Source organism: Gouania willdenowi, chromosome 6, assembly GCF_900634775.1.
Source record: "Gouania willdenowi chromosome 6, fGouWil2.1, whole genome shotgun sequence".
Taxonomy (NCBI): Eukaryota; Metazoa; Chordata; class Actinopteri; order Blenniiformes; family Gobiesocidae; genus Gouania; species Gouania willdenowi.
Window position 1 is genome coordinate 11,685,064 of NC_041049.1, and position 22,413 is coordinate 11,707,476.

General features: G+C 38.2%; 1 protein-coding gene across 1 annotated transcript in view; it reads right to left on the reverse strand.

The window, feature by feature from the left end:
- Window positions 1-22,413, reverse strand: part of cacna1c (calcium channel, voltage-dependent, L type, alpha 1C subunit) — a 192,323-nt gene that overhangs the window by 158,268 nt on the left and 11,642 nt on the right. The window contains exon 3 of the mRNA XM_028450528.1: window positions 19,373-19,478. Coding sequence (XP_028306329.1) covers window positions 19,373-19,478 — 106 coding nt within the window. The remainder of the gene's footprint in view (window positions 1-19,372; window positions 19,479-22,413) is intronic.

The following is a 22,413-nucleotide window of genomic DNA, read 5'->3' on the forward strand; positions in this document are numbered from 1 at the left end:
ACATTGACCACAAAGCGACGCCACACAGGGAGGCTGCATCAAGGACGAGCTCGTTAAAAATAATTTAAAAAAACACCATCACAGATCGGACACATTTTTATGATTTGTACTGGGACTCTGCTTGTGGGCTCTGTGCAACACCGCTTTGTAAATCGGTTAAATCGGTCCATTCCCACTAACTAGCCAGACTCTTGCATCACAAAACAAACAACTTTAGTTTATTTATATTTTTGCATTCTTACTTAAACAACAGTTTGTAATAAAATCTCAGGATATGTGGAATGTAGATTGGTATACATGATTAATCATTACAGATATGACACAAATAGAGATAGGAGTTAACCCTAACCCTCTTCTAACTGTGCTGCAGACAGATATCCTGGCTGGTGATGTTCAAAGGGTCTGTGGAGTAAAGAAGTGTTGGATGGATGGATTGCCAACAAATACAGTGGATATTTATTCAAATAAAATGTATGAGTATATGTAACAATGTCCCATAGAAGTGGGACGTCCTATTTATGCTATGTATTGTTGAATATAAAAACTGCCTCAGTACCATATGCCATAATAAGCCCAGTGTAATACAACATTTTCCATTTATGCATTTATTTATTTTTTGCCTGTTAGTGAAAAATAGGTACTGGTAAAATATTTTGAAAATATTTTTTGGCAAAAAAACACCTTAGGCCTCGGAAAATTCCAATACATTTTAGCGGGGACCTAGATCAATTTACTGATTATGGATCATTTTCAAAAATCGAAAAATCCAAATCTCTCATCGTTGGTGAGAGAAAAGGGAAAAAATGATCACGTCTTGGTTTATAATTGGATCTTTATGAAATTTGACTCAGTTGCGTCGGGTTGGTTCCTCTATTATCACACCAAGTTCCATCCTGTTCAGATCAAGATCGCACGAGTCATCTCGATTTTTTGAGAAAAAAAATGAGGGTCACCATACATTTGGAGCTAATATATCGTTATTCATGGGGATAGAAATGTCTTACAAGTCTTTAAAGACTGAATGATCATGGTACCAAGATCACTGATCCAGAGAACGTCCAATATCTGCCAAAGAGGAGATTTGGCTCTTGGCACCCTTTGTGCTCTTTATTCATTTCCTCAAATTCTTGGTCCCTTATTCTCTCTGGCACCGTGTTGTTCCTCAGTTCACTGAGACACACCAAAGACTCCAACAGACATGGTTAGTGAGGTCAAAGAGAACGCTAATAACCTGGGGCCTCATTTATAAAAGGCAGTGGCTATCCGTACAGTTGCCGTATCAATATACCGACATTCTATCCATACGTAGCGCCCTTCATTGGCCAGTTTAGGTCAGAGATAGGTCAGCCATTGGCCAGTTTAGGTCACGTGACTAAGACTAAACCTAATCGTAAACCAAACCCTAAGACTCTATGTACCAATAGCACTGGGGGTTGTCCGTAATGCAACCGTACGAATAGACACTTTCTTTATAAAACTGTGTCTAGGTAAGATCACTTCAGCTGGCGTACGCTAAAAACCAGGAAGTGCATTCGCAAAAAAACAAATGTCAGACGTATAAACGAGGGCACATGCTCGTCCAACGCCTGTTTCCGTTTATAAATGACAATCAACTCCAAGGTTGCCGCACGTGGGGAAACACCTTACTCCGCTCATACGGTGCCTATAAAAGGTCCGGTGAACGTCCTTAATGAATATCCACTAATACAAATTTCACAGTGGACCGAGGGGGAAAACGAACAAATTAAACAAATTTCACTAAATGCGAGATGGAGGTATGAAGTGTTGAGGTGGACACATGCAGGAGAGCATAATATGGTGACAGTGCGCATTACGAATGATAGAAAGGCAGATCTCGTTGAGTTGCTTCAGAGCGCCAGACTGTGACTGAGGTGAAAAAGAAATGCTCATACATTAAAGCAGAGGAGAAAATGTGCATTTGATTATCAATTACAATTAGAATTGATCCTAACCCTGCTTAGGTTCCACTCATCTTTCCTTTTCCCCACTCTGTCTGATACTCTGTCACTCCATCCATCCATTATTCATTCCTGAGTCACAGTCGGCATTAAAGGACCTTGCAATATTGCTACGGCAACGACGCAGCGGAAGCAGCCGCATTGGATCATGGGAAACTGGGTCACCTCCCTGGAGCGGGAGGGTGTCGAGGGGTGCAGTAACCACACACACGCACACGCACACAAAGAGACACACACCTGATGGTTGTGGACAGGAGTCAAACAGATCACGTGTGTGATCAATGATCAGACTTTGAGCTTTTGTAGCTGTTTGAAAAGTGAGGTACACACACACACACACACACACACACACACACACACACACACACACACACACACACACACACACACACACACACACACACACACTGACACACAATCCCCCCACTCGCACAACTTTGTCTATGTGGATGTTAGTCATGCTGTGTTAATTTAGTTAGGCTGCAGAACATTAAACTTGAGTTAAGTACACAAAGTGCTATAAAAGCCTTTTTTTTTAATCACTTGTGCTTCTTCTCTTTTGTTTTTACTAAGATGTAGCGCACACACACACACACTTTGGATTCTACTTGGTGTGCACACACACCAGCAGGTGGTAAATGACAAAGGCTATAGGTAAAATATTTACTGAACAGCAGTGGTGTGTCTTTAGCATAACCTGTACCTTAGAGCTTTAAAGAGCGGTACGTGCTTGGCTTCATCCAGGAAGATCAATACTGAATTAGAGCCTTTACCGGGGAACAACCTCATTAATGAGTTTAATCAAAAAGTGCACGTCGTCTTCTTCTTCTTCTTGGTTCACCCTTCAGTTTGTTTTATATTATGATTTTACTGTTTTATTCCAAACAAATTGCAAATGCATTAATACAACAAAAAAAAATTACAATAAACAAAAGATTTGATGCAGATGGCTTCCCTTCAGAAAACAAAACAATAATTACATATATTACTTTATTTTATACACATACATTATACATGTAATTTTACTTGTACTTAAGTACATTTTAAAAGAAGTAAATTGTAAAATGTTTTCACCCAACCGTTAGAGTAAATTATTATTATTTTTTTTGTTTTAAAATAATTAACGGACTTTGTGAAACTACAAAAAAAAAAATAAATAAAATAAAATAAAATGACCAGACAAAAATAAAAACAGCCCATCATAATCGACCAATCAGATTAAAGATAAGACAGCATTAAATGCTGGTTATTTTCTCAGTTTTAGCTACACTTATAGCCTGAGAATGTTTTAAAATGTTGAATTGAATTAATTGGTGTTATTTTGTTTCTTTTTTTTAATTAAAAAAAGAATTCTATATTTGGACAAACTCTTTATTTCATGACACCTATGTGGAAAATAAATTAAGTTAAGTTTACTTTGAGTACTATTTAATTGAGCTACTTTTTACTTGTACTTTTGTATTTTACGTGACTTACTTGTTCTTGTACTTGAGTACAATTTCAATCAAGTAATCCTACTTGAGTAGGATATAGCAGTACTCTTTGCACCTGTGGATGGAAACATCTGTTTCTATGGAAACCGTTAGGTGATGCAGGCTTAGCCCACAGACCTCACTTAGCAATGTGCAAACACCTTAGTGCGTGTGCGTGTGCATGTGTGCGTACAAAGCATGACCATAGATGTCTATCAGAACAAGGCTGAGATGAACAGAGAGAGAGAGGGAGAGTAGAGCGTGCACTGTGCATGCTAGATCAGAGAGCAGATGGCTAAATGTCAGTGAATACCACACCAACACGACCGCTAGTTCCCCCTCACAGAACCAGTGCACATTCAACACCGCATCCTCCAATCAGTCAGTAAGCGAGCTGAGGCGCCTGTGCAGAGTGCGACTGTAGATACAAACAGTTTTTAGCTCAATGAACACTGACTAATGAGACGAGGTGGCTTCTTTAGCTGCGGGTTTAGATTTCCCTTCTAATGATCTCGTCTCAGATGTATACAGCTGGATAAATATTAGCCTACAGACATGGGCGATGTCGGCTCTTCTGAGTGACTTCTGTTGCCATGGCTCTGGAGAAACTTTATGAGTTTAAGTAGTGTGCATAAGTGGGATGGTTAAGTTGACAGCGTGGTTAAGCAATGTTCTCATTTATTTGCAAAACAACGCAACTATCACTTTGAGGGCAAAGGGAAAAAAAAGATTGTCAAACATGATAAAAGTCAAAGAGACAAAAATAATCAAAGAATATACTTTAAAGTTCACAGGTAGTGGGTCAACTGGGACTTCATAGGAAAATGCATAAAGGTTAAATTAGACCTGAACACAATGATGAAATCAGAATTCAGTAGAATTCAATGAAGAAGGAAAGAAAAATTATGATTTGAAATGGAATGGGGGACATTTTCTGCAACTAAAAATTCTAGTCAGAAATTTATTTTTTAATTTACACAGTTTAAAATAAAACTTAACAGAATATTATCAACAGTTGACAGACTTTTAGAGGCATTCCAGGGAAAAAAAAAAAAAAAAAAAAAACTCTCACGGTGCTTGAAAAAGAGGACTCCCAATATAACAATTTAACTTTAACGAAAGAGAAAAAAATGGAATGAAAAAAATTTAATCAAGGAACGTCAAGATAGCAACAATTTGAAATGAAGCAGAAAACAGGAAAAAGAAAAACAACAGCAGACAAGCAAAAAAAACAACATACAAATCAAAAAACCTTCATCGGAATTATTTAGCTTTTGAATTTTGTGCAAAATTGTTGCATAATTTTAAAACATATGAATAAAATACTGAAAAGAAAGTGTTGTTTATGTAAATATTGTTTAGTGTTTTACAATTAGCAATGTGTAACAGTTGACTCACGGTGTAAGTATCACAGTTCTGTCAAAAAACCCAAAAAACCAAAAAAAAAAAAAACCCACCTAATGTAAGCCTAAATGAGAAAACCCTACATGGGAAAAAATGATAATGTTGGTTCAAGGATGGGCAGAAATTGCCATTCATTTAAAGCCAAAAAGCACAAGTGGCCTTTTAGAGAATTGGCACATTTTCTAAATGGCCGGCAGCCGGTAAAATAAAAGACAACATGGAAAAATGTGCAAGAACAAAAACACGAGACATGACAGGCTGGGGAAACAGAATTGTTGATCAAACAACAGTACATGAGTAAATATGAGTGAAATTACCGTGATCCATTCATCACTTATACATACTGTACGTATGATTATGAACTGCCTGCGAACCTGTACAGGTCACTAATCCATTAACCAACCAATTACACACTTGCTTCTATAGTCACATTAATGAGTCATATTGACATTAAACAGAGAACTGACTCCCACTCAGAAAAGCTCAGCATTACCAACGTCTGCCATATATCACCAAAGTCTAAATATACTTTGGCAGCACTTGAATCATTTGTATTTTTGTCATTTTAGTCAAATTCTTAAGACGAGCTAAATGTTTGTTTTTTACCCTGTGAGCTTTTAATCACATTAAGTGTTAGAACTCCATTAATATGGAAATCATCCTGTGCACAGAATGCACCAGCACAGTGTGATGATATAATGCTGAGTCAGAGAAAAGCTTCATGCAGCCTCTATGATGTAATTTGTGCAATTCAACATGTGTTGCACATGTGTTAAGCTTGGCTTTGCTCACACCAATCTCCCGAGGCTTGTTTTTTTTTTTTTTTTAAACTCTACTGTACTATTCCTACAGGACATTAAAGCATAGAGTAGATTAACTGAACCATGCATTTCATGAATGTCAGAGTTTTTTACACAAATGGGAACACAAGGATCACCATCACTTACAGTGAAAGGGTTGCCTCAGACTTCCAGTGTGTGCACAGCAATAATAGCGAATAAAATGTTTAGCTTCAAGAAAATATAATCTTTTAACTGTTCTTTTTTATTCTCCATTTTCCCCTCTCTACCACATAAGTAAAGCTTCACAATCAAAAATGCACCACAGACCATTACGCAGTATTCCAAAGTACTGCCTTGCCATGATCGTTAAGAAATACATTTGACCTAATTTACCGTGTCGTGTTTTCCAGACTACACCATTGCTAAATACCAGCGTGAAAACACTGGTCCATTGGGTGCATTCATAGAGCTTTCCACAAGTACCATAAAACACGCAAACGCACAAACATATGGCCTTGTATTTCTGAACCATGAGCTGAGACAAAGAATCTGTTTCATATTTTTTTATGACCGTAACATAAAATTACGTTAGTCTTGTTGTGGTTTTCAGGTTGCTAAAAAATCTGCTCCCAACATGTGGCTTGGATGCAGTGAAACGACTGTTGTTCCCTTAAAAGTTTTCCATCGTTGTCACTAAAAAAGCATTGTTGGTTAGCTGTCGTCCCAATAAAGTGTAAGTACACCCCCAGGTTTTTGCTGCCCTTCCACTAGGGGGAAGGAACACCTTTATTATGGACATTCCTCCTAGAGTAATTAAGACACGCCCAGTCATAGCAGCCCCGCCCCCACAGTTCTGCTTGGAGCTGTCAATCAATGCTCACTGAGAGCTGTGAGAGGAGGAACCTAGTCCCTCCTCCCATCTTTTATAGGAGGGGCGGGGCCAACAGTGACGGTTAGCGATGTCACTAGGGGTGTTTAAAAAAATCGATTCGGCGATATGTCGCGATATTACGTAGCGCGATTCAAAATGCATCCATATCGATTTTTTTTTTTTTTACCTTTATTTAACAAGGAAAGTATTTTCCACTACAGGAGACATTGTAACTGCACAAAGAAGTGCTGAAACTTGGGCATGTTGACCAGCTTGTGTTATTTCAGAAAAATCTAAAAAGAAAGTACTAACTTTCTGCATTTATTTGTTGTTCTAGGCATATACCTCAGTTAAGTTGCACTAAAGCCATGTTGCACTAAAGTCAATGTTGGTTTAAAAGCTACAGGCAGATTGAAATATTCCAATAAAATATATTTCATACATAATGTTCTCATGAAGGTGTACAAATTTACAGATTAGTTGTTTCTTAAGTCATATACTGTATATATAAATTGCAATAAACGCATTATACTTTAATATTGAGATATATTGTATCGTGACCTATGTATCGGGATATGTATCGTGTTTCCAGATGCCAGGCAATACACACCCCTAAATGACACTGATCTAATCTCAGCCAATAGCAAAATAATATGCAATAGCCGGCGTTTAACCCATAAAGGCATTCACTCTGACATTTTACAACTAAAAATGCTAAATTTAGGGTGCACTTACACTTTAATATTAAACACAGCCTAATCTAAGTTATAGTTATCATTATTATTATTGTTGTTTCTTTGTTTTCTTTGTTTTCTGTTTCGTGCACCGACTGCCAAGACTAATTCCTTGTACTGTCCTAAAAACTGTACTTGGCCATTAAAACATTTCTGATTCTTATACTCGACCACAGAATTCTGTTTTGCAGTGTAAATGACACACGCACAAACAAATGCAACTAATTCAGGTTTATTCTCTACACACTCAGGCACAAACACTTCTTTAAACAGACATTTCACTGGAACTAAAGCATAAACTGTGCATAAAGCCACATGCATACGCCATACAACTCCTTCTAAAGAAAAACTATGTTAACTTGCTTCTTATCCGTTATTGGCGCTGGAGAAATGTCAGAAAACATTACATCATTGATGCCTATTGTTGATAACAAATATTTGAAAGAGCAAGTAAATTCAGACAAACTTCTGAAAAATTACAGACCGAACAGTTTGTATTTACTTTACCGTAGTAACAACAAAAAGAATATTTTTAAAAGCCATGTTACAATGTGGTGATGGAGTGTGGCAGAGATTTTACCTCAAAGAAAAACTTGATGAAAATTTTTTTTTGTGATAAATAGTTGTTGCAAACCACATCTTGGAACAACATATAGCAGAATAATACAGTGTGTGTGTGTGTGTGTGTGTGTTTGCTATAGTGAGGTCCACAGACACGCACACACACTCCAGAATCAATAGGCCTGCAAAACCCTAAACGCATGTTTGAGGTAACACAGTAAGCCTCTTCATAAGCACACTAGGATTTTAATAACTATCTGATCGTTACAGTTATTAGATCATTCAAGCGGTCATGCATTAACAGATAACCTTTTATCAGATGATGGGAGTTAACTGATCATGATGAAGCAGAAAAACAAACACAATTTTCTCTCTAATACCTTTTTGCATGAATAACCGTGTTATTTCGTTCTGTTCCGATTAAGACAAAAAGCTCAAATAAACCCTAAAACAATCAGGTATTAGAAGTTTGTGGTGGTGCAGTGAGACACAATGTTTTCTGGAAGTGTCGGTTGCCGTACGGACAACCCCCGGTACTATTGGTAAGGTTACCGAAGTATGTAGCGTCTCAGGATTAGGGTTAGGTTATAACCCCATATTGCAACATATGTTGTGACCTAAACTGGCCAATGACTGACCTATCACGTGACCTGGCCAAATAGGGACGCTGCTTACGGATAGAATGTCAGTATATTGATAAGGCAACCGTACGGATAGCCACTGCCACGTTTTCTTTTGAAATTCATTATCATGTGATGAAAAACTTTCATCATGTCAGTTTGCATTAGGACATCCATTACACGTGTAGTGCTGTGCGAAGAATATACTGTATGTCGTAGTGCGATATAAAAACGTCTACCGTACGACATAACCATCTATGCATGGAACATGTTTAGTTGGATGATTAACTGAATTAGGGGGTTGATGCTGTCAGTTATTAACAGCTACTGTTAAATGATGGGACTGGGCTAGATTGACGTCCATGCCTGCCTGAACTAACACAATGCACAAAACACCATGGTCAGCGCGCCCGTGTCTGGATACGAGCAAACTGGTGGAGCGACCGTTTTTCAATAGATCTGAGCAATAAAGCGTCTTTCCTAAGCAGAGGTTGAGACGGAGCGAAAGTTTATGTTTGTGTCACATCGACACAGTACCTACAGTACGTATGTGGAGCCATCTCTGTCGACGCGACTGCAAAAAATCCAAACTACGCATCAACAGCATGAATCTGGTTTTAGGTCCGTCAGCACACATTTCATCCAAGCCATAATGGATGCACAGAACCCGTTTGGAGACGCGCTGGAGACTGTGAGAGATTTCACTGTGATAAAGCAGAGAAGCTGCTCTTCATCAATAATTTAAACCCACGTTGTGTTTTGATGAGAGAACAGAACAGCAGTCCCGCAGACACCGCAAAATGACAGATGCCATCACTGAATTCAAATGCAAAGACATGGCGCTGGTAAACAGTCGAAAAGAAGGGCTTCAGGGCACTGGTCAAAATACTTGGCCCCAGATATGACATGTCAGATAAAAAACAGCTCTTTTGGATATTTAATTGCGTTTTATATATAAAATATGGGTTCTAAAAACAAACAGGTGAAAGCTAAAAGAAAATTACTAAACTGGGATATATATATATATATATATATATATATATATATATATATATATATATATTGTTATCAGGATATTAAATTAACTATATATAACATTTTGTCCATATCACACAGCACATGTAAAGCAGAGTTTATGGATTTTTTTAATTTACCAGGTTCATGTAAACATGTCAAACAAGATTATTACAATACTCTCATTACACCCAGTTATCAGATTTTTATTGGCATGTAAACAGTCACTACACTATAATCCTGTTAGCTGTTTATTCCTATGTGGCGACTGCATGGAATGTGTGTGTGTGTGTGTGTGTGTGTAAAGGTGCATGTGTTCACACCTCTGTTTCCCATCAGTCAGTGTCTAATCGGAGTATTGATTAGCTAATTGCTTAGTTATGGCATCATTACTTTGTCAATCTGAAGATATCTTTATTGATCAGGTTGGATAGAGAGATGAAGTGTGAGGAAGAGGAAGGGACACAACTGAGGAAGGTAAAGAAACTGTACGTGTGAGACGACATCACAATAAAATAGTAAAGCCGTCGCTGAGGAATCTTTCTCACACTTTGGTTTCCTTCCTTTTTCTTCTCTTTAACCAAGGACAGATGAGGAGCATCACTACGGTTACCATATCCATGACAACCTCTCCTGCTGCTATTATTGGGCATGTCGTCAAGGAGACTGAACAGCCCATTATGGGATGCAGACAGAAATAGAAATCATGTACTGGAAGCTACACAACAGATCTCTGGTATTACATAACACCGAATTGTGCATATCTGGCCACGGGGAGACTTATTGATTTTTAAACAGGTTCTTTTTCACACAAAGGGTCAGAAACAAATATGTGGCTCGCAGGAGAATAACCAGGTACACGCATCCTGCAGCTGTTATGACATTATACTTTTACTTATACCTTGTTTAATATGTACAAAGTGTAAACAAAAGAGAAATTTACTCACATCAAGCTGCCTACAGCGGTTAGAGAAAAACATTACATTACAAAGGTGTGACAGTAATAATGAAACACCAAGAAAAAACATCTAAAGCTGCTGGAGACAATAATTTATCAGAATAAGACATGGTGTAGGCCTCATAGATTCATAAATGGAAGGTGATTTGCTCAAAATATAGTAATACATAATTAAGGGATGTAGAGTCCTGTAGACCTGAGGTTCTCAACCTTTTCAGCCCGTGACCCCCAAAATAGAGGTGCCAGAGACCCCCACTGTAGCTGAAGGTAGTTGAACACAGACATGAACATTGAAGAACAGTCGTGTGGAGACAGGGTCATCTATAAGGGGAATAAAGGGGAGAGATTTTTGGGGCCCATCCATAAAGTCAGCAAAATTATGGTCCATTTATTTATGTATATGGGCGCACGGTGGGTTAGTGGTTAGCACGTCTGCCTCACAGCAAGAAGGTCCTGGGTTCAAGCCCTGGGGTGGACTTGGGTCCTTTCTGTGTGGAGTTTGCATGTTCTCCCCGTGCTGCGTGGGTTTCCTCCGGGTACTCCGGCTTCCTCCCACAATCCAAAAACATGACTGTAAGATTGATTGGAGTCTCTAAATTGCCCATAGGAGTGAATGAGAGAGTGAATGGTTGTCTGTGTTGCCCTGTGATGGACTGGCGCCCTGTCCAGGGTGTACCCCCGCCAAGCGCCCTATGAGAGCCGGAAATTGGCACCGGCAGACCCCCGCGACCCTGTTAAACGGGAATAAGCGGGTATGAAAATGGATGGATGGATGGATATATATTTATGTATATGAATAAAATCCACTGTTATCCAGGACGTTTATTATTATTTGCACCATAGTATATAGCAGTGATTCTCAACTGGTGGGTCGGGACCCAAAAGTGTGTCGTGGACCTGACTGGGTGGGTCGCAGACAGCTGATCAAAATTATAATCATATTATATTATTATTATTATTATTATTATTATTATTATTGTCTCTCATGTTGTATTTTAATTCGAAAGAAACTTTTCTTTTGACAGGCATGCTGTGGAATGCATGTTACACAGGAAAATATATAGATTTATGTTTGAAAAAACATTATATATGTGTGTTTTCAACAGCTATTTTTGAAAAACTAAATTTTGTTGGTTGAATTCTAAAAATTTAATTTAATTTAATTTAATGTCCATTAATAAAAATGTGGGTCCCACGGTGAGAACAGTTGAGAACCACTGGTATATAGTCATCTTAAAGATGTAAATATTTGTTTTAAAAAGAAAAAATGTGGGTTAAAAGTGATCAAAAATGGTGGAAAAGGTGGTGAAATGGGATTTTAAAAACCACAGAAATTGGTTAAAAGTTGCAAATTAGAGCAATAGTAAAAAAGTGAAAAAAAAGTGTCAATATTGGCTTAAAAATTGCAGAAATGGGGGGGATTGTAGAAACAATTATTTCAAAACTGGCAAAGGCAAAAAGAAGTTAAAAGAGAAAATAATGGGTCAACATATACAACATTGGGTGGGAAAAGTGGTGGAAACAGTTTATAAGTGCTGAAAATGTCTTGGAAGAGGAAAAAATGTGCAAGAAAAAGTGATAAAAATATGATGAAATATGGCAAGTTTGGTGTAGTTGAGTAGTTTGTGTCTTGCGACCGCAAATGGGGTCCTGACTCCAAGGTTGAGGAGCCCTGTTGTAAACGGATGCATAGAAGTGTTTTTACTGAATTCTTACTGCGATTTCTCTTTTCTTCTTCAAGCAGATGACCTTCCATTTATTGATCCATGAGGCCTACACTATGTATTTATCTGATTAAAGAAATGATCATCTCCAGCACATTACCAGTGTCAGAAGGGACATCCAAAAAAAAAAGAAGTTTTTTGTGTGATTGCACATTTGACGACACTTTAGACCAGACTCCAGCTTAGATCTCAATAACGTTAAGTGTCCCGTTAACTGTCCTTTTTTCTAAAATGTGTGATTTTGTAAGCCACGCAAACACCCAGATACATGGCTCTACCGTGTATTTATGACTCCATCTGTGCACCGCTTCCTGTCTGTCAGAAGGTTACAAAACTAATTGACAACAGCTGTGGTGGTGATGAGTAGCTACAGCACGCTGTGGATATGTAAGAGTGTGTGTGTGTGTGTGTGTGTGTGTGTGTGTGTGTGTGTGTGTGTGTGTGTTATTTGTTCATCAACTTTAAAGGTCGGGGGTCAGCCACAAAGTTTAAAATAGGTCAGTAAACTTTTGAATAGAAACGTATACTGTATTAGTCATGTTAGGTCCACGAGTGTGTATTCAGGATTGTGAACATATGCTGGTTTTTCCTTTGTTAGTGGGAGTTGAAATTAAGGCTGAACGATTAATTGCATTTGCGATACTATCACGAAAATATAAAACACGATTTTCTAATCGCAAAGGCTGCAATTTAAAAAAAAAAAAGTGTTTTTTTCTTGTCCTGTCTTGTACTGTCCTGTTAAGTTCAGACAGTGTTTAAGAAGTGCAGAACACATGTTTACATGTTTCATGAAACGTGACGTTAGTTAGATATGTTGAAGAGGTAAAGCCACAGATTTGTTGGCTTTATTGTTGTAATCTGTGCTTTAAAATGTATATTTTGTATTTATTTAAATTTGGAATAAATCGGAAATAGTTTATTATGAAAAAGATTGATTTATTGCTTGTGTTCATTGAAAAATACATGACAAGAGGCCCTTGAAAAAAGAATCGCATATTAAATCGCAATATTGAGGAAAAAAAAAAAATCACAATTAGATTATTTTCCAAAATGTTCGGCCCTAGGTGAAATCTGAAAGTACACATCTTACATCAGTTAGAATTTCAAACTTAAAATTATATTTCAGTTCAAATAAAGGCAGTGGAAAAAGCAATGTTTGGGATCAAACAATCAGGGGATGAGGAGTAAAGGATTCTGATATTTCAGTGTGTGGACCTGTACTACAAAACTGGATTCCCTCTAATCGTCTTATGGAAAATGATTTGCCCAAGCACGAGTAAGTGATGCTGTGAACACGTACTGTAGCTGGATCTGATCTGACAGGTGACAGGAGAAAAAAATAATTTATGGAAAGATGCAAACCTTTCATTTACCTGATGTCATCCTATAGGAAAGGTATACAAAGGTTTTCATTTTCCTAAATCAAGGATGAATTCCTTCATTCATATATTCATACTGTTTACGATGCTAAAAGCCTCAGTCCTGTAAGATAACACAGGTTGTACTAAATGAAATAATGTCCACTTAATGAGCTGTGTACTGAAAGCAGCATCAGAGCCACAGACTGCACCCAAAATGAGGCGTGAATAGAAACACGTCTGTCTCGTAGTAAAATGAAACATCAGTGTGTCCATTAATAATCTCACGATTTTATGCATCAACAATCTGTGTTCATTAATTCCTGCTTTTGCTGCAGCTACAGTGTTGTTTTTGGTCTGAATTATGGATTTTAATTCTTCATATTTTTAAAGAATTGTTCCTCGTGACATGAGCTTTTTATGTGACCACGCAAGTAGCCAGGTTGTTATCACCTGGCTTAAGTGAACATGTTGATAACCTGCTTCGTAGTACAGCTGCTCAGGGATTGAGAACGTTTGTTTAGGTGAAGCCCGCTAACGGAGAGATATTTATCCAGCTTTGTAGTCTGGGCGCTGCAAGTTATGCTGCACAGGAGTTTGTGAAAAATTAGACGTGTTGTGAAAATCAATTTCGGTTTCATTAACATGATTTTTTTTTTTTTTTGTTAAAATAACATAAAAAGTGGTGTTTTGACTACAGTTCTATTGGCAAGGCAAATGTATTTGTATAGCACATTTCATACACAAGGAAATTCAATGTTTTTTACATGACTAAAAAGCGCAACAGAAAACATTAAACAGAGGTTAAAAAAATCCACACTAAAAACATTAAAGCATTAAAAAAAATCATCAAAGTAACAATAAAATGATTAAAAATATCCCTCTCAAAATGAAAGCTTTTAACTTTGATATAAAAAACTTCAATTCTGCAGGAAGTTTGTGCCACTTCTTTGCAGCATAACAACTAAAAGCTGCTTTAACATGTTTGCTGTGAACTCTGGGCTCCACTATCTGACCTGTATCTATAGATCTGAGAGACCTGCTGGGTTCATACCTGATTAACATCTCACTGATGTATTCTGGACCAAACCCATTCACAGATTTATACACCAGCAGTATAACTTTAAAGTCTATTCTGAGGCTAACTGGGAGCCAGTGTAAACACGTTATATGCAACATAGTGTATACCTTGCCACATATTACTCTGATAGTGTGTTTTATTGCTCATTTCAGAAAAACTGGGATTTTTCCCTTAAAAGATCAAAGACATCAAAGTCAAAATCAATGGTAATTAGATAATCTCTTCAAAATATGTCAAACCAATCACTGAGTCTGGTCTATAATCAAATAATACAAGTGGAATAGTAATGTACGATGTGAATAAAGAGTTGATACAGTGTTCAATGAAAGATGAAGACAAGCCACAAGTGTGGATGATAGACGCAGACTAAGGAGATAAAAACAGCTGTCCTCCTTCAGTTGTGTTTACTGCTCTGCTGACTAATGCACCTGCTCTGACACTGTATCACTAAGTGAGAAATCGGAGGCTAGACAAATCAAAACATATCTCTCATGTGTCTAGTCACGGGTGCCCACGGAGCCCAGACAAAATCATCTCAGATGAACAACTGTCAGTGTGGAACTTTGCTGACTAGGGTTTTTTTTTCTTTTTTTAATTTTGTGAACTTGTCACCTTTCAATACTTGGCTGTTTACATTCTCTACAAACACTATTCAGTAATAGATGAAAGAAATATGAAGACATCATTGATGAAAAACAAAGTGTGTTTTGGCTTCTTCTTGACACTGAGACTGCAACAGGAAGTTTAAGCACCTGATTTAAGCACTTCATGCACACAATACTGTACCATCCTGCTGAGTCACATATACAGATGCCTCACCAATCATTTAATGCACATGTGTTAAACCCAAGGCCCGGGGACTAATTCTGGCCATTTAGTGAATCCAATTCGGCACACAGGAGAAAGTAAAAATGACGGAGAAAACATGAATCATTGTATAAACTATCAACTAATTCAGTTGTTGATATCTCAGTCCCTAACACAACAATATTGGTCAGAGCTTACAGCTTTCCCGTGCTAATATCATATGATGGCAGTCATTTTTCTCAAAATCTCTCAAATTATCAAAATTGGTTTAGTATGGATATTGTCAGTGCCTTATATACTGTATACATTAAGCTGGGCCAAATTTTAATTAAATTTTTTAGATTCTTTAAATTATAAGCCTGCGTTTGGTTCCATATCTAGCATAATTACTTTGGTCAAATTTTTATGCGCAATTAATTAATATTTAGAGGTTGCACAAGACACTTGAAAAATGCTCTTTACTATACCTAGCAAGCCAAATAAATATAGCGTATTGGAATAATATGAGGTTTTGTTCTGCAAAAACAAACTTAAACTTGCATAAAAATGTTACTTAAAGTCCAGCAACCACTGTGGCTTTGTTGACATCTGCTGGAGGAATTCTTACGAGTATTTGTTGAGGCAGATCCAGAGTTTCAAAGAAACGCATTATACTGGTGCTGGTAGTGAGAAAATGACTGATCTGCTTCTCTTCATAATCTGCTTGATGAAAGGCATTACAATGCTTTGGTGGGATCTCTGAACCTCAATTTTCCATAATGTTATGTATTATGTATAATGTATATGTAATTAGTCAATTAATAGAAAACTTTGAGCCGCATGTGCAACCTCAAAAATATCTCCGTTTACTTAAGAAATCTGGATGCCGGGTTCTAATTAAGGTTATCTCAAACTTTTTTTTACCATGCTTTGATGAAATTGCTTGTATTCCCACCTAAAATCTGTGGCCCACTTAAAGGAGCATAGGGTAGGATCTAGAAATCAGACTCCATAGTGACACCATGGTGTACCTGCAGCCATTAGCCAAGCTGCAGCGGGGGCGTGCATCAACTGTTTGCAGCTGATACTATAAAGGATGCATATGGGACCCGACGGGTCGGATTCGGACAGATATTTAGAACTGTTCACATTGTGTCGTTTGCCACAGCGTTCTTCCTTTCCTGCTACAGCTGCTGTAGCTGCTGCAGAGTGCAGCTTAAACTGTATAATGCTGCATTCACACCGGATGCATCACGAAATGTCCGTACGTCCGTACGTCCAGATTACATACAAAGTCAATGAATAGATGCGTCCCAGATGCGAAATCTTTCCAGTGCTGCAGTGCGGTGCGATCTGCACATCAAGTGCGTTGGCCGTGCGAGTGCGCTCCCAATTTTACGCATATCCGCACACCCGCACAGTCGCAAGAGTTGAAAATATTGAACTCCTGCGACTGTTTTGCATGACGAAAGCCAATCAGAGTCTTTGTTGACGATGACGTCAGGCCATCAACAAGGACACCGATCTGTTCACCCATTCAACCATGGAGTAGAAGCTGTGTGTGACCACTTGGAGCTGTATAACACGGTCTTTATTACCGGGACCGGACTAGGAAGGATTTGGCGTGGAGGAGAATCAGCGTGGAGGTGGTAGTAGCGGGTAAAAGTTCTCTCTGTAGCACTGAGCTAGGTTAGCATTAGCCATTAATCACACTGGCTTTTTTCACTGGTGGTTTATGTTTATGAGAGGAGAAAAAGGAGCACAGGCAGTGAAACTCACCCAGTTAGATGTGTCTCTGGTAGGCGGGGCTTTGCTACAGACGTGCGTATGATGCGAATGGGGACATTTTTTGATCCTGCGGGCCCTGCGCCATTTGTGTCCGGTGCCGCAGAAGACGCATTCGGTGTGAATGCAGCACAACAGTGAGAGCAGTGATCCACAATTTTAAAGGAATACACCGTTGAAACATTCCTTTTTCTGCACAATAACATGGATTATCCTTATCTTTGATACGTGGATTATGTAAATAGATCCGATGGGTCTCTCGCATGCACTGCGCCCCCGTTTGTGTTTCACTTTCGCTTGTTACCCATGCGCTGATCTGACGTTGACATTAAGAGTTGTTTGTTAATAAAATCGGTGCTTACCACTAAAGCAAACGTAAATTAGTAATTTATTTAAGAAACAAATGAAGTTTTCACTGTTGGGTTGGACTCGGATGAGAAAATGGGGCCCGAGCCACACTCCAACTGTGACACGGTTATTTATTTACTCGCCATTCATGTGACTGTTTACTGCACGACCTGTGCACATGCCTCTGCTTGTATCCGTGGAACCAAACAGTAGTTTAGTCCACCGTGCTTGTCTTCTTTCAGTCGTCCAAATCGTCTTCTTCTCATTCTTATTCATTTCCGGTTTATTTCCAAGCCGCCGAGAACGCGCACCAGCATCATTGACGTCACGTCCTCAGAACTGCCCTGGAAATTCACGCCCAGAACAGCAGAACAAAATGTACCACACAATCTTTTTAAGGCAACAGGTAGAAACATGTGTGGGATGATTCTTTTTGTTTTAGAGTGCTTTATCACCCATTAGCATTAAAAAAAAAAACTTAAAATGAATGTTTATTATTTCTCAAATCCTGCCCTATGCTCCTTTAAGATCATTGATCATTGATCCATGATTTAAAGTGAGTTACTTCTCCCTTCACAGTCAAAGGTTTTTGAAACATAAATTGAAAAAAACAAGGAGAACATCATCTTTGCTTGGCCCAGAATGCTATACATGTCCATTATAATATGCATGTCCTCGATTGATGCATTGTTTATAAAGATTTTATACAGTTGGCTACAAAGGCCCAACACCGTTCACCAAACAGCCGACATAAAATCTATAGCTTTTTAAAGAGTTTAATTACTTGAAAACACAACTCAAACTTGTGGCTTTGGCAGTTCTTAGTACAAAGGTCGAACTTACACAATTGGCATCTTCTTCACCAAAGCGAGCATTCAGATGGATATGATGCATTAATCAAACGCTTGCTTGAATAAATCAGCAGGCAGCCTTTGTTCACTGGTATAAATAAAGTCTCAAGTTTCCAAAAGACTTGCTTATAAAGTAGCACTGTGACAGCTCAAAACCTGACAGCAAATCTAAGTGAAACTGTCAGAAGTCGGATTGTTTTTCTATGCAAAGAGGGAATAGCTCAACATCGGACTAAAGTGTTTCCAAACCAGGCAGCAGCAAATCCTTCTGGAAACTGCTCAGCTGCATCCAAAACACAATCAAGAGACCTCAAAAAATGAAGTACCACATAATCAGAAGATCAATACATTCGACTTTTTTTTCCCCCTAAAGATAGAAAATAAACATTGCACTGAATATAAACCAATGGCTGACTTCACCCACAGAGTTCTGTCAGAGGCAACTGGGGCAACTTAAGTTTGAACTTGTGTTTTTAAGTCACAAAAGTAGCTCAAATGTTCACAAAACCAACAAAATATGTCAAGTGACTAAGTTGTTGCATTAGTAGTACTTTTATTCATCCATTTCCAACAAAGAAGACATAAAATGGGCCTTGTTTTCTCAATCATTACAATGTTGAAAACCAAAAGTTCTTTGTTATTGTTACCAACGTGAACTTAGTGTAGCTGCAAGTACAATATTATCAATGGAACAATCAACATTAGCAACACAAACGAGGCTCTCAAATTCTTTCTGTAGAGTTCTTCCATGCCAGGTGCAGTAATCACCAAATGAAGGATTTTATAAAGGTTCACAAGCCAAACACAAAAGGTTTAAGAGCTAATGAGATGATTAACGTATCAACTTCTCTGCTACTCTGTGAGTCAAGACAATGACGTGTTTGTGAACATAACAGCATGCGTTACACCACAGCAACAAAGCTAGTAAAAACTTTATTTCCCAGAATTTGTTGCTAAAAAGTCAGCGAACCAAAAACAGAATCCACATTACCAAACAGCCAGTGAAAAGTCTCAGCAGTAAGGTATTTGATAAGCACTACTCACCAGGTTGGAGTTGGTCGCATTCGAATCATCTTCTGGGAAGGGGATGTAGACAGCTAAGGCCACACAATTGGCAAAAATGGTCATCAGGATGATGATCTCGAATGGTCTGGGTGGGTGTGGTTAAAGATAAAGAGAATACACAGGAAGGCTAAAGATGTCGGTTTAGCAGCAAAAGTGGTTCAACTTTAAAGGGCTTTCTGACTGGTGTCACACCAATAAACGATAAAAAGAAAATATTCTGGTTTATCTTTCACTTTTTGTTACAAACAATGATAAAATTAAGATATTCTGGTTTATCTTTCCCATTACTTTTTGTTACAAACATAAACGATAAAAAAAGTAAATATTCTGGTTTATTTTTTTCCATTACTTTTTGTTTCGAACAAACGCAAACGATAGGAAAGAAAACATGCTGGTTTATTTTTCCATTACTTTTTGTTAGGAACGGACATAAACGATAAAAAAAATATGTATGTACATGCACTGTCTATGTTTGTATAGTATTCTTACATCATGAAAAACCAAATGTGAAGTTTAAAATGTTATATTGTGAAGGCGGGGTAGGCACCCATAAGTTCCTTGAACTTCTGCCTACTCCTTTTGAACACCTTCTCCTTGAATACGTGTTATGTATTGTACATAAAATGTGTTTTTTATGTTGCTAAAATAAATGAATAAACAACAAACAAACAACAATCATATTATTTCTCAAAATAAGTCATTGGAAGGACAAGGTTGAGTATTTTATTACTTGGATCACAGTCAGCGTCATTTTACTAAACTACTGATCTGAAATTATCTGTTTGAAGGTTGATTTTTATCAGTGAAAAGCTCTAAAAAAGACATAGTTGGTATTAAGATGATTGGTGACTAAGTTGGAGTTTGAAACAAGTTGAGCATTATACAAGTGGATATGATGGGAGTATTTGATCTTTTCTTGAAATAATCTTGGTTGGCCAGTTAAAATAATCTTCCTTTAAAAAATGTATTTAAATTAAATACATGTGACATCTGGATTTCAACATATCAATACATTTTATTAGAAGTTTATTTAGAAATTTTTGATTTATGTTTATCTGTCTTCATTATTTGTGCTTCCTTGTTGCAGCTTGCATGAATTAAATCCTTTTTGGTAACACTTTACTTGAAGTTTTATACATGAGGCAGACATTTTGCTGTCATTAGCATGAATAAGGTGTCATTAAGGCTATAATTAAGTGTTGTTCGCTAAATTGTGGCAACTTTGGAGCTATGTTGGAAATTTTGGGGTTACGTGGAGGGATCTAGTGGGGTTGGCTAGGGTTAAGGTTAGGGGTTAGGATAACGAAGGGTTAGGGTTTGGGTAACAAACAGATCTTAATGACAGTCTTCATAAAACCATATTTATGTTAATGACAGATATGTCATAATAATGATAGCGTAATGTCAGCCTCGTGTATGAAACTTCAAGTAAAGTACTACCAGTTCTGCTAAGTCTGTCAAGCAATCTTTTAGGTCTGACCAAGTACGTTCAAGAGTTTATTTAAACATTAGTATTTTACGCAAAACTAACACATACGTACATGGGCAGAAGCAGATATACACAGATAGCAGAGTGGGAGAGAAAAGTACACAAATGAAGAGATCAAAAGTTCTAATGTTTGCCTTTTTGTTAACAATGAAACACACATGGGTCACTTAAGAACCTCCATCTGTGCGTGCAAGGTAGGGTTGGAGGCAACACAGCATGTCCTAATATGGGTGCAGCAAGGAGTCGACCTGTCGCGTGGAAGACGGGAAGCGAATGGTAAAGGAGGAGATGGAAGGAGACGGCGCATAGACACACATGGGGGTTTTTATTTGGATCGGTCCTTGAGAGGGGAGTGACCTCATTATTTTGGGACTTTGGAAAGAGAGGGAAATGGAGAGAATGTAAAGGAGAGATAGAGAAGGTCTGGTTTTCATCAGCACAACTACTAACTGCCACTGCTGTCACCCCCCCACCTACCCCACCTCCTCCTTTCAGCCTCCCTCTGCTCTGTTCTGCAGCTCATACTTGGCCTTTCCTTTTGTCTTGGCTTCACAATAAATAGGTCTTAACTCAATAACCCAACGTGTAGCATAAATAGCAATGTGGTGATGACTTTTTCTGTCAGACTTTCAAATTTAAAAGAAATACTACGAGCAAAGCTTGGCATCTAACAAAGAGATAGATTTTGTAGAACAGACTTCTTCCTTAATGTTACGCTAAATCAACTTTTCTGTGCTTTAAACATCATAAAGTGTTATTAGGGCTTCATACACATGCACAAAGTGTTTTTTTCATTGATCCCATCAATCGTTAGTTAAAGGGGGATTTGTTCCTTTCTTACTGCAGGGTGAGCCCAAACACCTCGCTTCAATTAGATGACGCGTTCCCACTTTGACGACGAATGTAACGCGGCACTGAGCTGGAGAAGCCACGACTCCAGGAAGCTCTCTGCTGTGATTGACATGCAAACAGACACGCCCACAAAGGTGAGCATTTCAGCATCCTTCGCTCAGTGCTATGTATGTACCGGTGAATGCCCCGCCCCCACGCTCTGTCTCGTGTTCATAAAGCAGCATGAGCTCGGCTACGGAGTGGGTGGGAGGAGGGTGGGCCGTCCTCTGGCCCTACGTCACCGTGAGGGGAGGAGGAAGTCAGTGTCCCTTCTATAGACACGCCCACTCATGAATATGCATAAGTAGGCCACAAATCAGCCCGTTTGTGTAGAGTTGCTCAGAAAGTGACTTTTCAGAGGCTAAAACTCTGGAAAACAGGCGAGTTTAGAAAAATAAACCTCAAATACTATGTTTTTGGGGTTCTTAGAACAAATGGAGATAGCATGATATTGGACCTTTAAGGACTGCATTTTTTTTCTTCTTATGACATCAATAAAATCTCCATCAAGCGTATAATATTAGCGCCTGGTTAATGCTAATGGCCGTCTTTAATTCATTGGCTGTATATTTAAATCAGACATGGTCAAATTGCTGACTGAGGTCCAAATGCGACCCTCTGCTTTTTTGAGACATTTGCG